Below are 24,323 nucleotides of genomic sequence, written 5' to 3'. Positions count from 1 at the left end.
CGGACCATGAGAAACATAAACTAAACTCTTTAATCTGAATGTCAATTGTCATGTCTAGAGGAAACGAGGCACCACTCATCAACTGGCCAATGCCATCCCTACAGTGAAGCACGGTGGTGGCAGCATCATGCTGTGAGGATGGTTTTTAGCAGCAGAAACTGGGAGACCAGTCAGTACTGAGGAAAAGATGAATGCAGCAATGTCCAGACAAATCCTTGATGAAAACCTGCTCCAGAGCTGTTTGGACCTCAGATTGGGCCGACAGTTCATCTTCCGAAAGGACAACGACCTTAAGCATATATAACCAAGCCAAGATAAAAAAAGGAGTGGCTACGGGACTACTCTGTGAATGTCCTTGAGTGGACCAGTCAGAGCCCAGACTTAAATCCGATTAAACATCTCTGAAGAGATCTGAGAATGGCTGTGCATCGACGTTTCCCATTCAACCTGATGAAGCTTGAGAGGTTCTGCAAAGAAGAATAGGAGAAACTGCCCAAAAATAGGTGTTTCAAGCATGTATAGTCATTATTAAAAAAGACTTGAGGCAGTAATTGGTGCCAAAAGTGCTTCAACACAGTATTGAGCTAAGGCTGTGAATACTTATGTAAATGAGATCTTATTTATTTTATTTTTATTTTTTTAATAAATTTGAGAATTTTAAGAAAAAAAAAAAAAAATATATATATATATATATATATATATATATATATATATATATATATATATATACAGTGAGGAAAATAAGTATTTGAACACCCTGCTATTTTGCAAGTTCTCCCACTTAGAACTCATGGAGGGGTCTGAAATTGTCATCATAGGTGCATGTCCACTGTGAGAGACATAATCTAAAAAAAATCCAGAAATCACAATATATGATTTTTTAACTATTTATTTGTATGATACAGCTGCAAATAAGTATTTGAACACCTGAGAAAGTCAATGTTAATATTTGGTACAGTAGCCTTTGTTTGCAATTACAGAAGTCAAACGTTTCCTGTAGATTTTCACCAGGTTTGCACACACTGCAGGAGGGAATTTGGCCCACACCTCCACACAGGTCTTCTCTAGATCAGTCAGGTTTCTGGCCTGTCGCTGAGAAACACGGAGTTTGAGCTCCCTCCAAAGATTCTCTATTGGGTTTAGGTCTGGAGACTGGCTAGGCCATGCCAGAACCTTGATATGCTTCTTACAGAGCCACTCCTTGGTTATCCTGGCTGTGTGCTTCGGGTCATTGTCATGTTGGAAGACCCAGCCTCAACCCATCTTCAATGCTCTAACTGAGGGAAGGAGGTTGTTCCCCAAAATCTCGCAATACATGGCCCCGGTCATCCTCTCCTTAATACAGTGCAGTCGCCCTGTCCCATGTGCAGAAAAACACCCCCAAAGCATGATGCTACCACCCCCATGCTTCACAGTAGGGATGGTGTTCTTGGGATGGTACTCATCATTCTTCTTCCTCCAAACACGTTTAGTGGAATTATGACCCAAAAGTTCTATTTTGGTCTCATCTGACCACATGACTTTCTCCCATGACTCCTCTGGATCATCCAAATGATCATTGGCAAACTTAAGACGTGCCTGGACATGTGCTGGTTTAAGCAGGAGAACCTTCCGTGCCATGCATGATTTCAAACCATGAAGTGTATTACCAACAGTAACCTTGGAAACGGTGGTCCCAGCTATTTTCAGGTCATTGACCAGCTCCTCCCGTGTAGTTCTGGGCTGATTTCTCACCTTCCTTAGGATCATTAAGACCCCACGAGGTGAGATCTTGCATGGAGCCCCAGTCCGAGGGAGATTGACAGTCATGTTTAGCTTCTTCCATTTGCTAATGATTGCTCCAACAGTGGACCTTTTTTTACCAAGCTGCTTGGCAATTTCCCCGTAGCCCTTTTCAGCCTTTTGGAGGTGTACAATTTTGTCTCTAGTGTCTTTGGACAGCTCTTTGGTCTTGGCCATGTTAGTAGTTGGATTCTTACTGATTGTATGGGGTGGACAGGTGTCTTTATGCAGCTAACGACCTCAAACAGGTGCATCTAATTTAGGATAATAAATGTAGTGGAGGTGGACATTTTAAAGGCAGACTAACAGGTCTTTAAGGGTCAGAATTCTAGTTGATAGACAGGTGTTCAAATACTTATTTGCAGCTGTATCATACAAATAAATAGTTTAAAAATCATATATTGTGATTTCTGGATTTTTTTTAGATTATGTCTCTCACAGTGGACATGCACCTACGATGACAATTTCAGACCCCTCCATGATTTCTAAGTGGGAGAACTTGCAAACTAGCAGGGTGTTCAAATACTTATTTTCCTCACTGTGTGTGTATATATATATATATATATATATATATATATATATATATATATATATATATATATATATATATATATTTTTTTTTTTTTTTTTTTAACATAAAATGTGCAAAAAGTGAAACACTGTGAATACTTTCCGGATTCACTGTATGTAGTGTTTCCAAGGCTTTTTGTTGGCTGGTGATGAATTTTTCATTCCTGTAATAAGTATTAGTTGTGAGACCTGCTGAGGTCACAAAAGGACAAACATTATCTCAAACATAAGGGATAAAAATCAGGACAAAATTTCAGAATGCAATAAACCTATATGGTGCAGTTGCCCTGAGTTATGATAGGCTCCACCAGTCGGAGATCTAAAAGATGATAAGTGCTATGGTACTGACAACATTATCATAGAGATGAAGCTTTGGAACCTTTGAAATGGCAAGAGAGGGCTGGAAAAAAATGGCTGCATAACTTCCTTTCGGTGGAGATGAGGTAAAGGGTCAGCAATTGGTCCTGGTAGGTTCAAGTTTAAAATGGGGTCAAATGTTTTCATAGAGTCAGTAAATGACCATAGACACAGAAACAAAATGATTCCCAAAGCATGTAATTACATATGGGCAAGTCAATAAGATATTCTGAACTTGACAGAAAAAGCTATCAGAATCTGAAGTATAAGGTTAAATTAAACTTCTAATGCAACACACTTAATGTTCTCCTACTCACTCCTAAATAGTCCTGCAGTCTTGCTCAACTCCACTAAGCGGTTTTAAGCCCTGTATGCACCTTAAAATGTTCTGACTGGAAAATTGATACCTACCATGCTTATTAAAAAAGGAAAAATCGTTTTCTTTTAGTCATACATTTTATAAAACATATTTACCACCATAAATTATGGATGCTTTACCAGAAATGATAAAACACATACAGTATCTCACAAAAGTGTCACTGGTTGAAACACAATTTCTTCACTGACTAAAAAACAGGGGCTCCACCTCCTTCACTGACTGACAGACTCAGAGACTCCACCACCTTCACTGACTGACAGGCAGAGGCTCCACCTCCTTCACTGACTGACAGACATAGACTCCACCTCCTTCCCTGACTGACAGGCAGAGACTCCACCTCCTTCACTAAATGGCAGACAGAGGCTCCACCTACTTCACTGAGTACAAGACAGAGGCTCCACCTCCTTCACTAACTAAAATACACAGATACTCCCCCTCCTTCGCTGACTGACAGACACAGATACTCCCCCTCCTTTACTGACAGAATGATAGAGGCTCCACCTCCTTTACTGACTAACAGACAAAGGCTCGACCTCCTTCACTGAATGAAAGACACAGGGGCGCAAAACTGGCAGGCACCTAGAGCAGTTTTTTCACAGTAGTTTCGTCTCCTTCATTGGTATAACGGGCACAAATATCACATTCTGTCACTTAAAGAAGCCATGCCTCCGCCTTATATTTGTCTAAAATACACACAGGTCAGACCATCTTTAGTGGAACCGACAAGCACAAAGGCCATGTCTCATTTATGGAAACTGACTGGTATAGGGCTTACTCCTCCAGAATTAAGAAGCGCACAGGCCACGCCTCCTCCATTCAGATTCCTAGACACAAAGACCACATATTTATTACTGGAACTCACGAGCACACAGGCCATGCCTTATTCACTGGGACTGACAAAATGAAAATCCATAGTGTGGATAATGTACTGGTGCATTTTTACCTACATGTAAATGAAACACTACAACTCTAATATAGAGATTGTTTTGTGAGCATAAATGTCCTGACTTTATGTTGGCACACAGTACAAAAGCAGACCAAAATTTGCACTTGAGCAAGACAGATTAATGTACAGGAATTAAAAAAGAGATTCAAACAGTCCTGGGAGTGATCTCTATGTAAAATCAATGTGTTTAGATAAAGTGTGAAGGCTTTTTAGATACAGCGTGACTGCAGGCAGACAGAAGAAAAGAAAGGAGGCTAGAAGATGAGAGAGGTGCCGAGTCGGCAAGTATTTGAAAAAGCACATCATTCTCTCTCTCTCTCTTTCACTCTCTGAATTATTCATTGCTCTGATATGCTTCTCTTAACCATTCTTTGACATACTGACAGCATGCGTGTAAGCGTGAGTGTGTGGGTCTTAGCAGCCTGGGGATTCAAAAAGAGGGGGTCTGAGCCTACCATTCTAATGGTTGCCTGCATTTGTCAAACCATGTGTGAGTGTGGGGGATGGAGTGACCGAATGACAGAAAAAGAGCAAAGTAAGTGCCTGGTCTCACCCGGAAGAAAAGGGATGATGCGCTTTTTGGGGTCCTTCTGCCCTCCCTCGATTGGGAACTTGTCAAGAAGCTGCATCTGGGAAAAAAAAAAGAAGACATTTTCAAAACATGCCTTAACACTGCCACCACCTAAAACAATTTCTGATTATTTGATTTCATTTACTCGACAGTATTTTTAATGTCACTGCATATTGTGATAATGATAATATCCAAGACTATAAATCAACAACCGCACTAGCTCGACTAATCAAATTCGACGCAATATTGCTTCGTCCTTTTCATCATTTCAGGGATGGCCCACCAGGTCACGGCCTCTCTGCCGCGTCTCCCGCTTAGTTTCTGGACAGGTTCCTCAAAGTGCCCAACCAATTAATCACATCCCTTCTGGCGCACACGCTACCTATTCTCACCACTAATGCGTGTGCGTGTGGGGTATGTGCGTGCATGTGTTTGCCAAGCTTCTGTGTGAAACAATTCATAAAGGGCATTTTATAAAACAATATACCACTGAGCGCAAACTTCTGACACATAAGCTGCCATTTCAGCTGCATTATACTCATCCTCCTGCATGTAATTGCCAATTTCGAGCATTCCAAGGAAGGCGGCTGCCTCGTTTTAGACAGAAAAAAACAGAGGTAGATAAACAAACTAGTAGGTCTACGAAGAGCACAACCTGCTTTCATGAAGACACTTAAAAGACTTTTCCAGAACTGATATTTCGTTTGAAGGATTGCCAAATACAGGTTTTGTCTTCCAAGGTACAAATCAGTTAAAGACACACTTTAAGGAATGACCGTGGTCCCTATGGTCCCTAAATATGTGTCCTAAATAAGATTTAAAAGTGCAGCGCATTCACAATTATAAGTAAAATATACTATATAAGTAATACACGATTAAAAAAAGGAATAGGTGTCCCCTCAAGCTAATAACCCAGTGACGTTCAATTGCACTTTTTTTTTTTTACAGTTTCGTGAGTTTTGTGACATTTCGAACTCTATAAATGTTGACTTTGATAGACCATTTCTTTTCTGCTCTACTTTATCTAACAGTAGCTTTACTTCATTTTCAGTAAATCCCATCTTCTCACGGGAACTCATGCTACACTTTATAATTCCATTGACTTCCATTCATACACATGCGGATGCTAGAAACGTAGAAGACGCAAGCTCGATGAGAAGAAGTTTTGCATTTCATTGCATTCCAAAGTTAAAATTTAGTGAACCGGTGGATTCATAATCACACAAAGACTGAGCCATGTCATGATTGGACCTTTTTCAGAAAATACAAAATGGTGGAAGCACTGAATACAAAGCTGTGATACCTCAGCATATAATATCAAAAGCAAAAAAGAAGGTAGGGCTTTGTGGTGTTGCTTTATACAGCAAATTATGGCATATGATGGTTCATTGGAATGTGATGTCATATCCGATTGCCCCATATCGTGTCTTTAACAAGTACTGCTATGAGTTACGAGTTGTTGCTTTATAAGTATTTCCTATTATATATGGCAATTAAAGCGTTGTGCAAATGCAAACGAACGTGGCTATGCAACAGCACATCAAATTAGAATGTGTGATTTATTATTGGCTATTACATACAGCTCTGTGTATATACAGACAAAATAAACACCGCCTTTCTTGTGTACTGTGGTTCTTACGCACAAACTCGATTGACACGCCCTTCGATAAAATGACACCCAAGCACTCCAAAAAAAAAAGATTAATTCTAAGCTGTTGTGCAAATGTTGTGCAACATGAACACTTAGTCATATTCAGAGTCTTGTCTGCTTGAAAGATGTTTTATGTTTCGAAAGGCATGTCAAAGTAGGCGTCTGGGTGGAAGCACAATCGTTGATGAAACTGCCTACAAATTCTGAACATAGAAATGACTTTAAACTGCAGGATACAGTCACAAATAACCTTTGGAGGTGTTTCAGGGTGAAATTACAGGAGCTAATGTTCTTTTATGAAGCGTTTAATGGCGCCTCGGGGCAGCGAGGCAGCAATCTGCTCCAGGGGCCAGCAATACTTAAACCTAACCGAAACCACTTGGCGAATGTAGACGTGCCGTTGTAAGCGTTATTATGTTCGTGATGAGTTATCATCTCGATCGGAGAATGTGTTTGTGTGTTTTATTGTATATGTTAATCACTAAATAAGTCACAGATGGCAAAATTAAGCACATGTGCTGAGGAAGTGGTTGAGAGCAAGAAAGTGGGAAAGAAGGAGGGATATGAGCCAGAGAGAAATAACAATAAAGCTGAGCCAGGGTAATCGTGCAAGCTCTCTCTCTCTCTCTCTCTCTCTCTCTCTCTCTCTCTCTCTCTCTCTCTCTCTCTCTCTCTCTCTCTCTCTCTCTCTCTCTCTCTCTCTCTCTTACTCTTACTCTTTCTTTCTTTTACTCTCAGCTTCTGAGCATGTTTATTCACCTGGTTCTACCTTGTTCCAGATGTGTGGTCTGCTCTCTTATGCTTTTTGTGACATGTACATTCTTTATTTTTTTCTGCTTGCCTTGCTAAACAGTTTCCTCTAGAAAATAAACAGGCCAATTCTGACATTTGGCCTTGGCGCACAGCAAGTAAAGTTATTGCAATTTGAGTGATTGTGGAACTGGAAACACACGCACAGTCTAACGTACACTATTTACACAAAAGTATTAAGACATCTGACACTTCCATCCATATTACATTCTTTCATAAACTGTTACCACAAAGTTGGAGGCAAACAATTGTATAGGATGTCTCTGGATGCGGTAGCATATTTTCCCTTTACTTGAACTAGGAGACTTGAACATGTTCCAAAACTGCAATGCCTGTGCACAAAGCCAGCTCGATGAAGATATGGTTTACATTGGTTGGAGTGGAAGATTTTGAGTGGCCTCCTCCAGAACTCTGACCTCAACCCTATTGAAAACCTTCAGATTGACTTGGAATGCTGACTGCGCCACAGGCCTCCTCACACTACATCAGTATTTGACTTTACTAACGCCCTTGTAGATAAATGAGCACAAATCGCCACAAATACACTCCAAAATCTAGTGAGTAGAGATTATTATAACAGAAAATGGTAACATATGAAACTTATAGTTACGTGTCTACAAACTTTTGTCCATATAATGTATAATGAAAAAAAAGATTTATATATAACTGTTTAGTTATTAGAGTGGCCTTGGAATTTTCTGTTAAAATCTGTTTATGCTCTAGTTGAATACACGTGGTAGCAGTATTTCTTAAGTAAAACAAGTCTGTACATGAAAATCAGTACTTCTGGTTCAATGTAACACTTTACGTTCAGACCATAATCATTTAAAGTTTCTGAAATGGATACACAAGTCTGCAGTTATGCCAACTAAGACTAATCATTATCGGTAATGTATGGGTTTTGTGTCTTCCAAATGCACAGCCTTAAATCAGTCACACATTTTCAAATAAAATGCATGCATACACTACAACTATTGTCTACTAACACCACACTGTCGGAATCAGCTCATAATCCACTCATACTTTAAAGATGAAATCTTTAGCAAAACTCATACATGTCGACACAATTGTTATACAGTCTGTTATAATTACAAAACTGAAATAGAATTTTGTGAAAGAGAGCTCAATTCGAAATATTCCTATAGTGCATTCCCTCTCCTCTTTCCATTTCCCATATCGGACTGAAGTAAGGCGAATACTGTCAGTAAAACAAGAACGCAAATTAATTCTATCCTGCATTACATTACACTGCTGTCAGATTCAGAACACATGTTTGGTTGTTATTATCTATAGTAAAAGTAAATGTAGCAGCAGTATTATTAAAGAGTAGCAATTTTAGTATACAGTATTATTATATTTCATGTTTAGAAAACGTGAACAATAAAACATTTTCTTTCATTCTTTTTCCTGGGAATTCTTAACTCATATTCACTTTTCTGTCTCTTTGGTCTCATTTTCACCAACCCAACCTGTTCTCTATCCCATGACACAGTCTCGTCCTCACCACTGCCATCAAGAAAAAGAAAGAAATGAAATATATATGTTTAGAAATGACAGACAGAAGAAAAAAGGGAGTAAGACAATAGGCAATGAGGGAAAAAAGAAAGCAAAGTAGCCAAGAGGAAAAGATGCATGTAGGAGGGAAAGAAATGGAGAGAGAAAGAAAGAGAGAGAGAGAGAGAGAGAGAGAGAGGAAGTTGCTTCACTTTGCAGCAGTAAGGCACCTGAGAGACTTCTCGAGTCTCCATAGCAACAGTGGGAGGGGAAAGGAAAAGGAAGAGCAGCGGGATTGGATATAAGGAAGTGCGTGGCAAGACTGTGATTGAGAAGGACATAGAAATCTCCTGATCCTTACATAGCCATACACACACACACACACACACACACACACACACACACACACACACACAAACATATACATTTAGTATGCAATTAGAAAGCAATTTCACACTATTCTCCTACTAAACACACACACACACACACACGCACACACACACACACGCACACACACACACACACACACACACACACACACACACACACCCATGAATGTCAATGTGACATCCCAAGTCAAAGTATGGTATATAATACTAACCATCTTATTCCATGTCCCACATTCATATTCTCACACACATGCAAGAATTAACGACTACATCTTTTTCCAAACTCCCTCCATAGCTGAGATGCTTCATTTATGTATTGTGGATGAGACACATTGAGGATCAAGAAACTTAATTTAAAGATTTAACTTGCAAAGGTTTTTTTCCAAATGTAGTTGCTGTCTCTTTTAGAAGACTGGCAAAGATCAAGTCAACAGGTAGGCCATGGCATGGACAAGGACCCAGCAAAAAAATAAATATTTGTGTGCATAAAGCCACTGCATTTTCCCTCGTGCTCATGTTATGTCACGGATAAAGGAAACTGTTATGCCATCTATTCATTTCGATCTCTTTATCTACCAACCATGAATAGTTTAGGTATCTTCAGTTTTCTCATTCTGAAGTCTGAAATAATAGTCAAGAAAAAAATATTGCTCTTAAATAAGTAGACAAATGGGTCCCTGTTGTGCAGCTACGTTAAGGAATCCTGCATTGAAAACATAAAGTTCTCACACATGGAGATGCAGCATGAAATACTGACTTCATCTCTGGAGTTCCATTAAACATAAGCCAACAATGAGAATATAATGACATCAATAAACATAACTTAGCTCCCATTTCAGCTCTAAGAGTTAGAAGGAAAAGGCTCTGGCCAGAAAGAAGCAGTTACTAAGAGGGAGCTTCTATCTAAATGCTTACAGTATATACTTAATGGGCTTCAGCCCATAGCTATCTGCAAGACAATTTAAGATATATCCTTAAAGCTTATTGTATATATTTGGCCATTTGGTATTCCAGTACAAATTTTAAAGGCTCTTGTTGTAAAATAGAATGATTCAGAGTATCATAGAGTTTAACAAATCTGAATCACAACAATGCCACAAATTCTTTTTAACTTGTCTCTCAGAGTGAGGGGATCAGATATATTATTTCCTCTGTCACAGAGACACTGGCCAATCATTGGTGTCTATGAGCTCATGTATGAGAAAGATCATACATATTGCTTTCCCTTCTAGTGTGGTACACTGATAGTGGATGATGGTGGTTCCTCTGAGTGTGGCAAATTGAAAATGGCAGATTTTCACAGCAGCGGTCATTACAAATATTACACTGATAATCAAAAGAATCACAAAAATACTCCGTTATCATTAAATAATTAAAAGAAAATGTTTTTACATTGGTAGCATTCTCTGTCAGGAAGCAAGATAACAAGGTTTACAATGATGCAGAATTTAATAGGGAGAAAAACTGTTTTAAAAATGTTTGCCTGAAAATAAAAAAAAAGAGTTGTGCAAATGTAGTTTTTATAATAGTTACTGCCAATTATAGAAGTAAAATCTTTCTGCATTAAATGACTCTGAAACCTCAAATATACATCTGCATCTGCATTTTAGCAAAACAAAGAGTGTGAAAGAGAGCACTTCATCCAGTGACATCATGATTGCTTGTTTCAAAAAAAAAAAAAATTCTTCTTCACACATAAATGTCTCATAAACCTTTAGATAACAATCCAGGACTTAGAAGCTGACCTCAGATAAGTAAAAAAAACAAAAAAAAAAAAACAAAAGCAACTGCTATGCAGCAGTGTAAATCTATTTATTACAGCTGAGTCTGATTGACATTTTACTGATAGAGTAAGAGAGAAAAAAGGGGAATTGTGGTTTCATCTCACTCACTGTTACTTTCTGTGTATCTGTCTCCCTATAGCTGATGAGAACATTAATCACTGCAAACCTGAAGTGCTTGGTCTTACTTTCACTCCTGCATGCTAAAGTAGCTTGGTAACTAATGGGTCATCTGAAGCATGTCTACACATGCATTAGTGAAACCAGTATTGAGTTGCAGTAAATATGTGTGCATGGTTGCAGCCAAAAAAAAAAAAAAAACACGTTTTGCTTCACTTGGCCTTATACTTGATTCTAAAATTAGTCTATAGACCCATCAAAGGTATATACACACTATAAACACTATATTGCTAAACGTTTGCAGACACCTGGTCATAAGTATGGTATGTGCTTTTTGAGCATCGCATTCCACATTTAGTCCCAATATGCTCTTTCTCCCTACTCTTGAGGGAAGATGTTTCACTAGATTTTGGAATGTGCTTGTGGACATTTGTGTTCATCAGACACAATGATGTTAGTAAAGGCAGGTACTGATGTAGGGTGAGGAGGCCTGGGGTGCAGTCAGAGTTCTAATTCATCCCAAAGGTGTTTCATAGGGTTGAGATCTGGCTACTCAAGATCTTGTTCTCCAAAACCTGTAAGCAATATCTCCGTGAAGCTGGCTTTGTAGGCAGGAGCATTGCCATGCTGGAACAGGTTTGGGTTTCACAATATTATATTATTATTATTATTATTATTATTATATTTAAAAAAAATTTTTTTTTTGGTGGGGTTTGTCACTAACCATTTGTTTTACTGATGTGCCAAGTCTAAAATCAAGCACCAAAATTAAAACTGCCCATGTGGAAACAGCAAAAGTTCCATTTGGTGCCCTGATGATTTGCGTAATTTAAAACACCATAATTACTTTAGAAAATTTCATATTTTTTCTTCATGCTCTATGTTGAATATGATTTTTCTAATAATAAACATTTGCATAAAGCATCCATATTTGTCCATGACCATGTTTATTAAAGTATTAAAAACTTGAAAAGTATTCATTTAAGGTACATTTAGAATAGATAAAAATGTGTGATTAAGTTGCGATTAATCACGAGTTAACTCATGACAATCATGTTATTAATTGAGATATAATATTTTAACAAATTGACAGCAGATTGACATATATACATATTTTTTTATTAGCTACAGTTTTGTTACTGTGAGTAACATTATAAACATCTTTATAATATTATATCATGGAAGGAGGAGGGATTTATATCATGGATTTATACTATATTATATATAAATGTACATTTATGGTATTTAGCAGAGTGACTTAATAAGTGCTTAGAAGTCTTCATTAGTAAATATTAATACAGTCGTCCCCGTCTATCATGGTAGTTACGTGCCAAAACCGACCGTGAAAAACTAAATTCCCGATAAATGGCTGCAGTATTGTAGCGTAGCCTATGCATAGTTTCTCTGCTTGTTTATTGGTTGAAGTGTCTTTTGACGTCAAAAAAGGGGCTGAGTTAAAGATCTTATTTTTAAGCTAAATCTGGTGATGTATGTCTTCAACTCCGTCCTTATTTGACGTCAGAGGATACTACAACCAATAAATAAGCGGAAACCTATGTTTTTTTGTAATGCTCCTCAATTCTTATGTTCAAATAGGGACCATCCACGAAACAAAATAGTTATGTGCCGAATTGAAAATCGCGATAAAGTGGGACCCTGAGATTTAAACCGCGCTAAATTGATGGACGACTGCAGTGGGTCATTATGAGATCATCAATCTAAAGCTTTGTTGGCAAAGAAAATACTGTATATTGAGTGATGAATTTCAAAAAGGAATGAGCCTCTAGTGTCACTGCTTAATAATAACAGTGACACTATAACATAATAATAATATTTATTAAAAAACAATGAATACTTAACTATAACAGTAAAAAAAAACATCCCAACATAGAAAAACCTTGTTATAGCTGCTACTGTATGCAAGTAATTTGTTCAGTTTTCATTCCATAACCTAGAAATGCATAAAACAGACAATGTAGAGTGGTATGAGACTCCAAGATGTGCTGATATTATAAAATAATTAACTGCAGGAAGGTAACATCAACTTAGCATAACATTGGGGTGCATGTCAAAACCCTGTTGTTTATTATCCTAGAACTGCACACCCTGTTGCTTGTTTTATTAACTTATCATATTAGGAATTTTACAGTTTATAATCATGCTGTTCAACATGTCACACATCCTTCACATTAGTATCATGACAAAAATGGGATCTGCATGCTCATTCTTGAAAGACTCTGCCGGGTGTATATTAGATTTGTGCCCTAGTGAAAAGATTTTGGAAATCTTGTCAATTCTTAAACTTTAAAATTCTCATGCACCTACATCCCACTGAATGTATTCATGTATTTGTTTACTGTATAATGCACCTGTGTTGTGATTTCCTGTTATTTCAGGTGTCTTTTCTTTTGTGTATGCGCACCTTCCAGTTGCTGCTGTAATTATGTTTTTCAGGGAATAGTTGCCTCCTCGCTGCTCTGGATCTCCTCCATCTTATACTGCATTCTTTTTAGAGTGCGACTTGACCGTGACCGTGAGTGTGATAAGACCAACATCGCATAAAACAATCTAATATTCACTTCTCATTGCCATAACGTCAAAGATGAGCTGTGTGGCCACAGAGAATGTACAGCTGCTTAATAAATCTTTAATCTGTTTCTACCTCAGGGAAAGTATATGACCAAATTTGAAAAAGAAATCAAAGCTTCCTTCTGCTGAGCCAGTACAAGACCTTCACCAGTCTCCATCAAAAATAAATAAAAAGTGGAATTCGCTCTACTTTCTCAGTATTCTGACCTTTTTTTTAAACTGGACAATCTTTTCCCAGTTATTAACTGTAATGCACATTAGACCTTCATACACCTTTACCTCTTAGACCTCTTATTACACAGCCACGTGTTGTATATTATATATATATATATATATATATATATATATATATATATATATATATATATATATATATATATATATATTCTATATTTTCTAAAAAATAAATTAACCATCGTCTGCAGCTGTAGAGCTGCCGAGGGAAGAACAGTGCTATTTTAGGCAATATTTGCAATTAACAGTCTATTATAAGGATCACATTTTGACTGACCCGAGTGCTAGAATTTTCCTCAGAAAAATGTGGTTATGTAGGTCGTATAACTGTGGGAAATACATAACTGCCATATGCTTCAAGCAGTCACCTCACGTTGAAACGCACCCTCCAATGTGTGAACATGAGATGAAAGAACACAGCCAAAATTTTAGCCAAGGACTTCTTGCGTTTACCAAGCGTCCACACCAGCAAGTGACAAAGCAACAAGCAGCTGTGATTTTTATCATGTATGTGCGTGAAATGTAGCAGCAATTTCAGAGGCAGCGTGAAAAACAACGTCTGAGTAGTTTTTTTTTCAGTTTTTTGACATGCAAATTATGTGATGCGGAAAAACAAAGAATTCAAACAATAAGCCAATTAGCATGCTAGGATGTGATTACATTTTCCCTTTCACAAACTTGATTCCTAACTGCATTCAGTTCATGTGGATAAACACATTACTTTGTATAAAGACACTGTCGCTAGTACAGATACTTCTACTGCTAACAGCTAATACAAAGCATAGCAGGTACTAAGGATATTATTTCCAAAATAAATTATTCTAAATTTTTTTGTGTTTAAATAGTGAAAATCAAGAAACCTATTAGGTATACAAGTTCTCGTTATACTTTTGGGTTATATTACATTAGTTGCTGCTTTTAAGCTGTGTTAATGAGTTACAGGGCTAGCATAATGGGACTTAGCAGCACAACGGCGTGTTCCAGCTAATTACTTCATGATTTGTTCATTCCTGTGGGTTAACATTCACATAGCTTCCAACTTTAAAAAAAAAAAACTGGAGATTTTAGATTGTAAATTAAAAAGCAATTTAAGTTGTTCAAGAGGTCTATTCAACCACAATACAGCACACAGCTACACTGTGATATATTGCTGTAAGTCACGCTAGCTTTAACTGAAGGAAATAAAAGTTGGTTTTAATAATATGTGGTGCATAATGCACAGCAACCTTGTGCAGGAAGCATGTAAAACAGGATAGGTCAACTGCATACGCATCTAAACAGACTGTATAAGTTCAACGAACAGACACAAGCAGCTGCTTCCCGTTTATATTAAGGCGGCATCCATTTCCATATGAAACTCTACCTAAGGTTTCATTTTATACTGAGAGGAAAAAACAAAGGGAGAAATGAAAAGACAGAAAAAGAAGACAGAGGTGTGTGTGTGTGTGTGTGTGTGTGTGTGTGTGTGTGTGTGTGTGTGTGTGTGTGTGTTTGTATCACTTTTAAGCGGAACATGAAGGGCAGCCAAATCGCTGCCTTGGTGTGCAGGGCACTACTTGATTTAGCTCTCTACATTCTCTCATGTTCCATAAGAATAGTCTTTAAGGCACAGAGCCTAACCACATCCCCTGCAGTGACATCCTATATTTCACTGACCTGGGATCAATCGAGCATTTACACCAATGTGGCACAGGACTTTAATCCACTCTGTTCTTGCTGATCTGAGAGCAGTTCTTGTGGCTATATTCTGTATGAAGTGAATACTGTCTTGAAAGAGAATGTATGCTGTATCAAGAGAAAAATATACAAAGTGAAAAGTATCCTTTTATTCTCTGAAAAAAGGTGTGTATGTGTGTGCAGCTTGTCCAAGCCAAGGACTACAGTGAATGTCAAGTCAGATAGCAAAACAATAAGTAACTTGACATACAGTTTATTGCTTTCTTATCATATTGTAGTACAAAAAAAAGATTTTGTCTATTCTGCTAAAAGATTTGATGAAATGTAAACAAATCTAGGTGTATAAAAGGTTTAAGTGTTTGTATCATTTACTGGGACTGAGACAAGAGCTCAGTGCAAACCACCAAAGTTCTTCAACCCCAACCATGGCAAATCATGTCTACATGGAGCGCACCTTATGCACATAAACACTGCATTGATGGAACATGTCTGGCCACGTAGTTGCACTAAAGGGAGTTTTAAAGCAACAGCAATCAAAAGCACCATGTACAAATGAGTGCGTCCAAATTTTTGGCAACAGTTTGGGAAGAACCACATATGGGCATGGGGGTCAGGTGTCCATACATTATTGGTCATATAATTAGTGTATGTATGTAAATGCACCTTGTTTATGACAAACATGATTTGTATCTACGTATTTTAATTTCTGTAATAATACAAATCAAAAACACATTAATGAAAATGTAGTGCAACTTGGTGCATCTCTAATAGATATGGTTAGTATCACATTACTTATCTCAACATATTTTGTTTGTGTTAGCTGTTTGTGTAACACTCTGTGTTGTGTGAAAAAGGAATAGCAATGCATCTTTCAAATAGAAAAATTTAGTGAGAGGTGAGAGCACCAGCCCAAGGATTACTAAACGGAGAAAAAGGGGCATGGCCTCCACTGGGTGTTAATTAGTATCAGTGAAACCAAAATGTCTTCTCAACTATCAATAATTTCAGATTCATAATGATTGGATCTGCCAGTTTTCCACTATGGGAAGATGAACACTGCTCTAGTGTTATTTTGAGTGCTAACTCATACCAGCTTTTACCAGATGCTAATATTTATATTATGTTTACATCATGTTAAATACATAAAAGTAAAGTCTTCTTTTGTTGACTTGAGGCTATTTGCTTTAATAATTATATCACTAAAAGTGTGTATGCAAGTAAATTGAAAAAAGAAAAGCTTTAGAAAAAAACAACTCATTAATGTACTTCCATTATTTCCTTGTAAAACTGCATGTGAGGTTTGGCAGGTCTCTTTTACAAAAGATGTTTTTACAAGGGTCAAAATTGTATTTTTGTTTTTTATCAATAGAGGGTTAGTAATGTTAGTTATAAATGGATATGACAAGCTTTTGGGAAGAATTGCCAACCAGAACAAACTCCATGCCAAGAGGATACAGCTGCAGCCGTATAAAGGCATGGAGTCACTGCCCTGCGCCCTGCTCCGAGTGTGCACAACAGAAACCCTAGTCTTAGTTTGAACTGACCGTGAAAGAGAGAGAGAGAGAGAAGGAGAGAGAGAGAGAGAGAGAGAGAGAGAGAGAGAGAGAGAGAGAAAGAGCGTCATTCTAGCTTGAAGTAATACCTATGCCACCCTAACATTAGATCTTCCGTTTATATTCAAAGGCCAAATTTTGACGTCTTTCATCTTTTTAGCAGTGCAAATTACTACCTACCTGTGAAATAAACTCTTATATAAAGACTTACCTTTGTTCCCTAAAAGTTCTTGTCTGTATTGTTTACACAATGTAATATCAATGCAAATTGCCTATGGCATAGAGATACATTTGGTTTCAAACCAGTGAGCAGTACATTGACCTGTAATCACTGTAATCACAAAGACAAGGGCATTAGGCTTGCTTTGTGTGTATATATATATATGTATGTGTGTGTGTGTGTGTGTGTGTGTGTGTGTCTCCTTCTTGACCAATTATTACCACACAGTCTGTTTAATATGATACATCTGAGCTTATTTTTCACCTATCCACTCCCTTCCCATTTTCCAAGAACTAGTTTGGCTAAAATCAAGAAACTGAGGTTTACCTCTAAAGTCAGCCAAGACATATCTGGTGTCTAAAGTTTTCTCCCTGAGTTCCACAATTAAGTACATGTAGCAAAAGTGTTATGTACTGAACAGCATAAAAACACACATATATATATATATATATATATATATATATATATATATATATATATATATATATATATATATATATATTTTTTTTTTTTTTTTAATAAAGCAGCAAAGCAGGTCTAGATAAATAAAATCTAAACCATAATCATTAAAATTTTCATCATTGTATTACTTAATTTTTACCTAATTACATAATACATTTTGTACTATTAATGTAAGCTGTGTATGAAAGTGATTCCAGTGTTTAAAAAATAACTTAATGGGCTGTTTATAACTATAAGTTTACTTTATCTTTGAGATGAATGACTGATGTAGTTTGTATTTTGCCTGATTTTAAAATGGTAGCTATGGTATATGGGTCCCTTGCTTCTTATCAAGTTTATCCTTGCAGCTCCAGAACTGCACTAAAGCACCATACTTTGGACATTAAGATTTAAAAAAAAACTCATAAATGAATGATGTAGTAAATTGCAAGCTAATATCTGGAAAACGTAGTTATAGGTAGGTATATTGTAGGTATAGGTAAAAGGCTGTTATTTTTTGTTTTGGTTCATAGTTGTTTTCACACAACGACAGTACTCAAATTGCAATACTGGTGTAATTTACAATTAACCGAGTTAGCCCTATTCTAGGAAGTTTCAACAAGCTTTTAAAAACCTAAAGTTGAAGAAATCATTTGTCTGTTCAAATTCAGGGGCAATAAATTATAGTTGTTACATTTTTTATTAACTTATAGCAACAGAATGCTCTCTTGTGTGCTACATGGCTAATTTTATAGTAGGTATATTATTACTTTTCTATTTGTTTCACTTTAACTATCAACTGTCCTAAGGTAAATCCATCCTGAATGAAACCCATTTATTGGTTTTAAAACAAGCTTCACAAAAGGAAACATTTAGTTAAATTAAAAAGGAAGAAAATATAAAACATTTTCAAATCTACATTGTGCATTGTGTACAAATCAAAAACGTGTTAACATATTGAGTGTTAATTTATATAAGTGAATCCAGCATGCCAGCACATCTGTAAAAACAGAATGAAGAAAATATGTATTTATTTCAAACTCACATATGAATGTGCATTGTGTACATTAATACTGATCATTTTATGCAAATAAGAAACGACTTGCATTAAAAAAACATAGTGTACTGGGTAAATCCATAGTCAATATTTGTAAGAAAGCCTGTCCTAGAAACCAAGTTATCAATCTTGTTGTCCACACTGACTTATTACCGTGTTGTGCATAGGAAGACATTAGTTGAATGTTCATTCCTCCACGATTGTTTATGCTCTGTATAGTGCGTTTTGTGGTGACCCTCCTCCAAAAGCTTTCTCTCACTGTCCTAGTCAGCCCCGAAGCAGCTCGAGGACAACATCCCACAGCGGTGTCAGCTATCGCTCGAGGACAAGTGGGCATTCTATTACGTCCGCTGGTGTCTATGCCCCATCAGAGTTTTCCAGCGTCCAGACTGCTATGTTGGAGGAGACGATTAAACAGAGACAGTATGGCATTCTAGGGCAGCAAGCAGAAGAAGACTCATTGATTGATGTGGAAAACCGGAAACTGCAGGCACAAGCTAGAGAGGCCCAGTGCATGCAAGAGGAGACACTAGAGGCAAAGGTGGCCCTGTCAAATCACCTAGAACACCTAGAATCACCCCAAGACTCTCTCGCCAGACTCCAGAATGCCACCAATGCCTATGATCATTCTCCATGCAGAAAAGGATGCTGTTTTTCCCAGTCTTCGAAGTACTGAGCGCAGACTGGCACGAGATCCAGCACAAGCAAAAGCCTACTGCAATAAAATTCGTAAGCTGGAATCCGCCGGATAAGTAGCCAAGATAATCACAGAAGAAGCACACAATACCTTGGAGTCCTGGTTCATTCCACACGATATTGTAGATCACAATGGAAAGGACTGGATCATCTTTAACTGTTTCTTTCAACCTCAGGGGCAGACCTTGAACAGTCAGCTACTTCCTGGTCCGATGCTGAGACCGTCATTGTTAGGTCAGCTTTTAAGGTTCCGACAACACACTGTAGACGTGAGTGGGGACATAAAGGGTACGTTTGCTGCCCAAAGACAAGCCGGTGTTGCAGTTATTACTAGGATGACCAAGGCAGTCTGGTTAACCTAGATGAGAATTTATTCTATGTCGATAACTGCCTGCACCGCTCTTCAAACTCTGATTAAGCTAAAGAGGTGGTTGATGTACTTCGACAGCTGTTTTCTGAGCGAGGCTTTGACATAAAACAGTGGGCCTGCAATGTACCCTCAGTCATCGAACATCTCCCCACAGAAGCCCGGTCCGCTAACAGTAAACTGTAGTTGACCAAAGCCAGTACAGACCTACAAGAACTCACTCTAGGCTCACGATGGGACAGTCATTTACTTCTGGACCCCAATAATTTTGATACATGGCTAGAGCTTGTTCAGGCCACTGTCAGGTCCCTACATGGGGTGGCTGCTGGAGACAGTGATTCTTTCCTGAAAGCTGATGATTATGTTGAAGCCGAGAAACTGATACTGGATCAAGCTCAACAGGATTCATTCTCAAAAAAAGCTCATGCCTTGAAGACTGGACAGCGGATTACATCTAACAGCCATTTGGCATCCCTTGCACCAGAGTATGATAAGGACGCCGGCTTCATCAGAGTAGGGGGACGATTACGTTGCGCCAGTGGCCTCGACCTGGATGCCATCCACCCAATTGTGTTAGATCCTGGTCCTTCTACAACTAAGCTGTTGATTAAGACGACGGACCACCGACTTCTAAATCCTAGTTCTAAACGAGTGCTAGCAGAATTACAATTAACAAACCTTGTTAGTGAAGGTTAAGGGCATTCTAAATGCCAAGCCGTTGGGATACGTATCCTCTAATGTCGCAGACTTGGACCCAGTGACTCTGAACTTACTTCTTATTGGCCAACAGGATACCTCCCTACCTCAAGTCTTATTCGACTCTACCAACCTGATAGGAATAGGCAGGTGGGGACACAGCCAGGTATTTGCAGGATTGGCATAAGTGGAGAAAGAACGGCAAAGAGTTGTCCGTGGGCCAAGTGGTACTCATTGTTGATCCACAACTTCCTCGCACCCTCTGGCCTGTAGGCACAGTGACTAAAACGTTAGCTGGACCGGATGGGAAAATACACACTGCTCGTGTCAGAGTTAAAGAGACATCCTACACACGACCAGTGGTACGATTGATTCCACTTCCTAGACAACTGTAGGCAAGCTTTTTTTGGTGTTTACAATAATCCTGTCAGATAATTGGGGGCAGCTGTGTACGAAAGCCTGTCCTTGGAATCAAGTTACCAATGTTGTTGGCCACATGGATTTATTACCGTGTTGCGCACAGGAAGACTGCATTACATGTGTGTTTACATTCATAACATGTTGCCCAATAACATCATGCCTATTTGTATTGATTAAGTTGCCATTAATGTTTAGTTGTACATGTTTGTTACTCATGTCAGGGTGTTAATGGTTCTAGAATATGGTTTTAATTATATTTCTTTATTGTTCCATTAGACCAATACATACAGACAATATGTACAATACATACAGACAATACAGACAATTTATACATACATCATTAGCATAAAATAACTGTTGCAGATGACAACCAAAAGACTTTAATAAAGGCGAATGTGTGAAGAATCTCTTCTTCAATGCCTGATTCTCTTATAAGAATCCTGTCCGTATTTGGCCACCTCAACCAGTGTTATCTAGAGTGGTAGCATCACTCTGTTACAATACTTTTTAGAAAACCTCAAGGTCATATGAATTATGTTGTTCATGTGCTTTTTTTCTTATATAATTAAATTTTGCCTCACAAGAGCAATTAAAAGCTTACAGTGCCAGTGCACATTGACCTGGAAGTGTCTGATTACAATAAAGGACCACTTTAGGAAAAACGTTTTATTATTACTATAGTTCACTTTTAAGTTTTATTAATTATTATTATATTGTTACTGTTATTAGCAAGTCAATATTGTGTAACCTAGTTTTCTCATAGGGCTAGATATTTGATCATAATCTGCTTTGCTATAATACGCCTTGAGCACGAGTAGCTACTAATTTGTAAAATGCATCCAATTATGGTTGTTATGGCTGCAGTGTATTTAGCACCAGCACTTTTACATATTTTACTCCCTTTTGGGCAACCCAATGCCTTGTTTCTTCACAGTCTGGAAATGAGGACCATGACAAATTCCAATCTATAATAAGGTGCAAAAAGGGGCATAAATGTTATGATGCCTTGTACTTTAAATCTTCTCTACAGTATTACAAGGATGCTAAGACTTTAAAAAAGAAAGAATGATAAATACATGTAGAGGAAAGACAAATAAAGGAATGGTTAGAGACAACATTCCAGGAAAAAAAGCAGACTAGTCACAAGGAATTTCTTTTAGCACCAAAGTCTCTTCCCATGGCAAACATAGAGACTGGCCTTGTAGCCAGCAAGCTTTTAGGCAACGTCATTCTTTGGCAATGTGTAACCAGATCAAAGTGCATGTGTGTGTGTGAAACTGAGGAGATGGTCAAGAGCTCATGGTCTGGCAAACAAATAGTCTGACGTGCACTCAAACGCATGCTGATCACAGTCACAACTGCCCACACACACATCAAACGTTTCTTGTCTCATCGCACTCGCTCGCTATTTCCATCCTGAAGATTTTCAACACATGGCACCAGCCTACAGACACACCAGTCCTGAGGATCACAAAGATACACAATCTCTCTCTCTCTCTCTCTCTCTCTCTCTCTCTCTCTCTCTCTCTCCTCAACTGTAACCTCAATTAAGTATGTTCACTTCAAACCCCTGTCAGATAGAAAGGGGGAAATCACAGAACAGAAACTTCTGTCTTCTATTCTATTATACCACCCCACTAAACAAATTGTCAGTCTGACTTGAGCTCACATGAAACCTACTGTAGCTCAATTAACCAACCTTTACAACTGTGTCAAACAGAAAAGCATCTCAAAATGGCACACTAGATCAAAACTTAAGGTGGATGCACTACAAAAGAAAATCACATGTCAGCCATAAACAGAAATCAGAGCTACAAAAAGTACAGATTCTGAAAAACAGGACAGCTGAAGTTAAAGACCTGACAACTTTTTTCAATCTACAGAAAGAGAAGTGTTGTTCACTCTATTTTTATACATCATTTTAACTTCTAACAAATACGATGGACATGTAAATGAGGATTTTTACAATGGACTTTAAATAGTTTGTAAGTGTTGGAGGCTTAAAAACCCTCTATTGTTTTTGCAAGCACAGTGGTGGAGTGTGATTCTGAAGCGTAGGTGTTCAGCCTGACTACAGCTCATGAAACATGTCTTTATCCTCCACACCCAAGTTCAAACAATAACTAGCCATTCTTCTCCCACTAAACTGGCACAGAATACTGAAATGGATGGTTATTGACCCCGGAAAAGTGGTGAGACAGTAAAGTTCTGTGCCGATCCGAGATGCCAGCAGGGCTTAGTGGTCTGGTACCCGGGTTGGGCACACGGAAGTGGGTGGTTCCAAGCAACCCATGCATTCACTTATTCCCTTTTCGGATAACACTTGGTCCATAGTTATCTGGTTACAGAAAGGAGGAATGTTCTGAATCCTTAGAGGATCAGCAGGTGGCTGGATAAACAGCTCTACTGTGTGAAGTGGTAGGCATGTGCCATTGACTTTCAATGAAGAGGCATTTTTTGAATGTGGACAAAAATACAGATATTGTAAATCGGAAAAATACATACCTATATATGTATGTATGTATGTATGTATGTATGTATGTATGCAGGACACCATACATTCAATATCCTGTAAAGATGAAAAGATTCATGCAAAAAAAGAGGAAGAACCGACAGCTAAAAAGGAATCATAAAATGAGTCAACCCCCTCTAGACGACACACCGCAAGGATGTTAAAATATAACTCTTTATCCACACAACACAGTCATATGTGGACATTCCACAGACCTAACACAAAACATCTGCATCTAAATTTGTAATGTTTGATGGCTTGAAAGGAACCAGCTATTATTTGTCAATGAAAGGGTGCAAATGGGAATTAAATTATATTGTGTTTGTCTAGGACATCTAGGACAGGAGCTAGCACTAGCAGTGAGAATGATAAACATAAAAAAAATGTATTGCAAACAAAAAGTTATCTCAGAATTCTTGTCATCATTGTTTAGCTAGCTAGTCTCGACAATGAAGATTAGAACTCTTCAAGAGAACAATTATGTCTAATAATCTTGCGTATTAATGCGTTACTAAAATTAGTGGCGTTAATATGAATTAGCTGTATTACATAACCTATATGTGGAATATGGAAAAACAGAGCTTGTGGTATAACTGCTCCACAGTCACTCCCTGTCACCCTGCTTTTATTTGCCAGTCAACTCAGCAGATGTTTTTATCACTGATCCAAAAGCATTTCAAACATTTTTAAAAACCACCAGAAGCTCAGTAAACCAGCCACAAATATGTCAAGTACAAACCCAGAAGCCAGACATCTTGTATCAGCAAAATGCTGTTGAAACACAACAGAGAAACACTGAGAGAAGGTCAGCCAGCAGCCACAAAAATGCTCAGTGCTAAAAAACCAACATTGGATTCTGAAATGTGTGGACGGCCAAGCAGCAAAATATGTCTTTACTAGACTCCCAGAATCAGCAAAATCCCAATCCCAAATACAAAAAAAACTAAAAGGTCAGAGAAAGCAATGCAAGGAAATACTTTTGTGGCTGGACAGAAGACTTGCTGATCTTAC

At 38.0% G+C, this 24,323-nt stretch overlaps 1 protein-coding gene across 5 annotated transcripts in view; it reads right to left on the bottom strand.

The window, feature by feature from the left end:
* The window catches only part of sh3pxd2aa (SH3 and PX domains 2Aa), a 109,905-nt gene that overhangs the window by 63,691 nt on the left and 21,891 nt on the right, over positions 1-24,323 (bottom strand). For all 5 annotated transcript variants that reach the window (XM_046837914.1, XM_046837910.1, XM_046837912.1 and 2 more), the window contains exon 3: positions 4,588-4,663. In XM_046837914.1, the coding sequence (XP_046693870.1) occupies positions 4,588-4,663 (76 nt within the window). The remainder of the gene's footprint in view (positions 1-4,587; positions 4,664-24,323) is intronic.

Source organism: Silurus meridionalis, chromosome 24 (genome assembly GCF_014805685.1).
Source record: "Silurus meridionalis isolate SWU-2019-XX chromosome 24, ASM1480568v1, whole genome shotgun sequence".
NCBI lineage: Eukaryota > Metazoa > Chordata > Actinopteri > Siluriformes > Siluridae > Silurus > Silurus meridionalis.
The sequence above is the reverse complement of the archived record's forward strand: the minus strand, read 5'-3'. Positions and strand labels throughout refer to the sequence as shown.